Source organism: Cyprinodon variegatus, unplaced genomic scaffold (assembly GCF_000732505.1).
Source record: "Cyprinodon variegatus isolate N-32 unplaced genomic scaffold, C_variegatus-1.0 Scaffold159, whole genome shotgun sequence".
Taxonomy (NCBI): Eukaryota; Metazoa; Chordata; class Actinopteri; order Cyprinodontiformes; family Cyprinodontidae; genus Cyprinodon; species Cyprinodon variegatus.
In genome coordinates this window covers 1,097,422-1,099,500 of record NW_015150612.1, presented here as the reverse complement: position 1 = coordinate 1,099,500, position 2,079 = coordinate 1,097,422, and the positions used below count along the sequence as shown (strand labels likewise).

Sequence of the window (2,079 nt, the reverse complement as noted above, 5' to 3'; positions counted from 1 at the left end):
AAGATTTATGTACTTATTCACTAATATAATGATGCCAGAAACAAAATTTGAAGATATGCAAAAGCTCTGCTTCTATCTGCACAATAAGAAAACGTGTTAATTTTAGCCTGTAACTGTGAGTCATGGTCCTCTGAGAAGCCCAGCTTTTTTCACTAGTAAAGAAGAACAATCTATGTTTTCTCAAGCTTCCTGCATTATAATACTAACTTGTATAAACTTTCAATTTGTTGCCATTTTTAGCTGAAAAAGCTCCGTATGTCTAAGAAACTGGTTTTTCAGTGATATGATCTCTAATTTTTTTAACTTTTACTTAAACATCAAAGTAGCTGCTGGTTAATATTCACTGAGTGCTGCTGTGTCTCTCCTCCTCCACCTAGTTGTACGCAGTGAAATGCGACCGCAAATCAGATGTCTCTAAGCGTCAGATCCGATGATGTCACACAGGAGGCGGGACACGGGAGCAGCGGGAGAGAGGGAAAAAAAAAAACACGGACTGAAAAACGCTCTGAACACAGATAGCTGCACTCAACCTCTGTTACCTTTGGCTAAAGTAAATGAGCGGAAAGGGGGAATATTATTGGTGGGGACATGTCCACACCGGTCCTTCAGAAAGTTACGCCTTTGCTTTACAAAGTGCTGTCTAGAAAGAGTTGTTCTATGTGCTTTAGTTTGCTGTCATTTGAAGGGGAATTACTAGCTGAAGTAATTACAACCTTTACATGCAGTCCACTGGGATTTTATTAGATGGATCCTGACAAAGTGGAGATAAATGCGTAAGAATTTGTGATATTTTTCCCTCTAAATCGCTCTTTTATCTTAACGTGTGTCTCTCCGTCACAGAAAGTTTTATATAAGTAACCAAAGTTTGTGGTTTTTACTGTAAAGCAATTTAAAGGGAATCAGCAAAACGGCTGAAAATGTCTTTAAGTTCATCTCTACTTGCTGCAGATCTGCTAATATTTCCCCCCTCCTCTTCCTCCTCCCAGGACTGTTTGAATCCAGAGTGGCTCAGTATCTGGATTCCTCCTCGGAGCCTGAGCCCAGCGGTGTGAACAAATTTCTCAAAGGACTGGGTTGGTGTCGCTCTTTCAAACTTTCACTTTCCTCTGTTGCTTTACAGAAGCTAAAACTACTTTTTTTTTCTTTTTTTTCAGGAAACAAGATGAAGCTCCTTCAGATTAAATAAATAAAGCTCAGTTCCTTCACTCATAAAGGAGAGAAAACATATTTTAAAAACAGAACAGATTGGAGCGGTTTAAGGAAACATGGTAAAATGTCGGTGTTTGGATGGAACGACTGATGTCAAGTTTCAGCTCCGCTTGTGTGTCAGTCCTGCACTTCGCTTCGGATAAAAACTGGAAACACTTTAACTGTTTTTTTTTTTTTTATAAACTAAATCAGGTTTTGTTTCTTTATTAATGTCCAACAACATTCCAGCTGTTGAGTCTCAACTTTAACCTGTGTTTGAAATTATGATCTCCATTTAAATGGAAGCTGTTTACTCTGTTTTACCTTCTGTTCGGTCAGGTAACTTATCTTTTTTATACTTTCAAATTGTGAATATTATTCCTGTGGTTCCAACCTGGAGGATTTTATACTCTCTTGTAAATGTCATTGTTTCCTTTTTTTTCTACTAAAACGTTCATCTCTGGTTCAGTCCATGTATTAACTCTGAGCAGAACATTTTCTATGAATTTTTGTACCTGCTGTCCTTGAATTTCTACAGAATGACTGGACTTTTTTTTTTTTTTTTTTTTTTAACGTTTTGCACATTCTTAAAACTGTACAGTGTTTGTAAAAAAAAGTGTTTTTATTAAAGTTGGATATAGTTCTTTTTATGAGTCTCCAGATTATTTAATTTTAGTAACTGATGATGACATATTAAATGCTATAATATCTGAATAAAAGCAGATTATTGAATAGTAATGCTAGTTTTTACACTAACAAAGGAAATGCAAGACATTTACAATTTTTGTATTTATTAAGCTTAGGTTTTTCATTTGTGATTTAAAAGGCTGTAAAGTAAACATGTTTTTCTTAAAAATCTAAATTTAAGCAAGATTGAATTATTTCAATTAT

At 35.3% G+C, this 2,079-nt stretch overlaps 1 protein-coding gene across 1 annotated transcript in view; it reads left to right on the top strand.

Annotated features, from left to right (window-relative positions):
* Window positions 1-1,785, top strand: part of dennd2c (DENN/MADD domain containing 2C) — a 33,792-nt gene extending 32,007 nt beyond the window's left edge. Inside the window, exons 18-19 of the mRNA XM_015377827.1 lie at window positions 987-1,073; window positions 1,155-1,785. Coding sequence (XP_015233313.1) covers window positions 987-1,073; window positions 1,155-1,186 — 119 coding nt within the window. The 3' untranslated portion in view covers window positions 1,187-1,785. The remainder of the gene's footprint in view (window positions 1-986; window positions 1,074-1,154) is intronic.
* The last annotated feature ends 294 nt before the right edge of the window (window positions 1,786-2,079 follow it).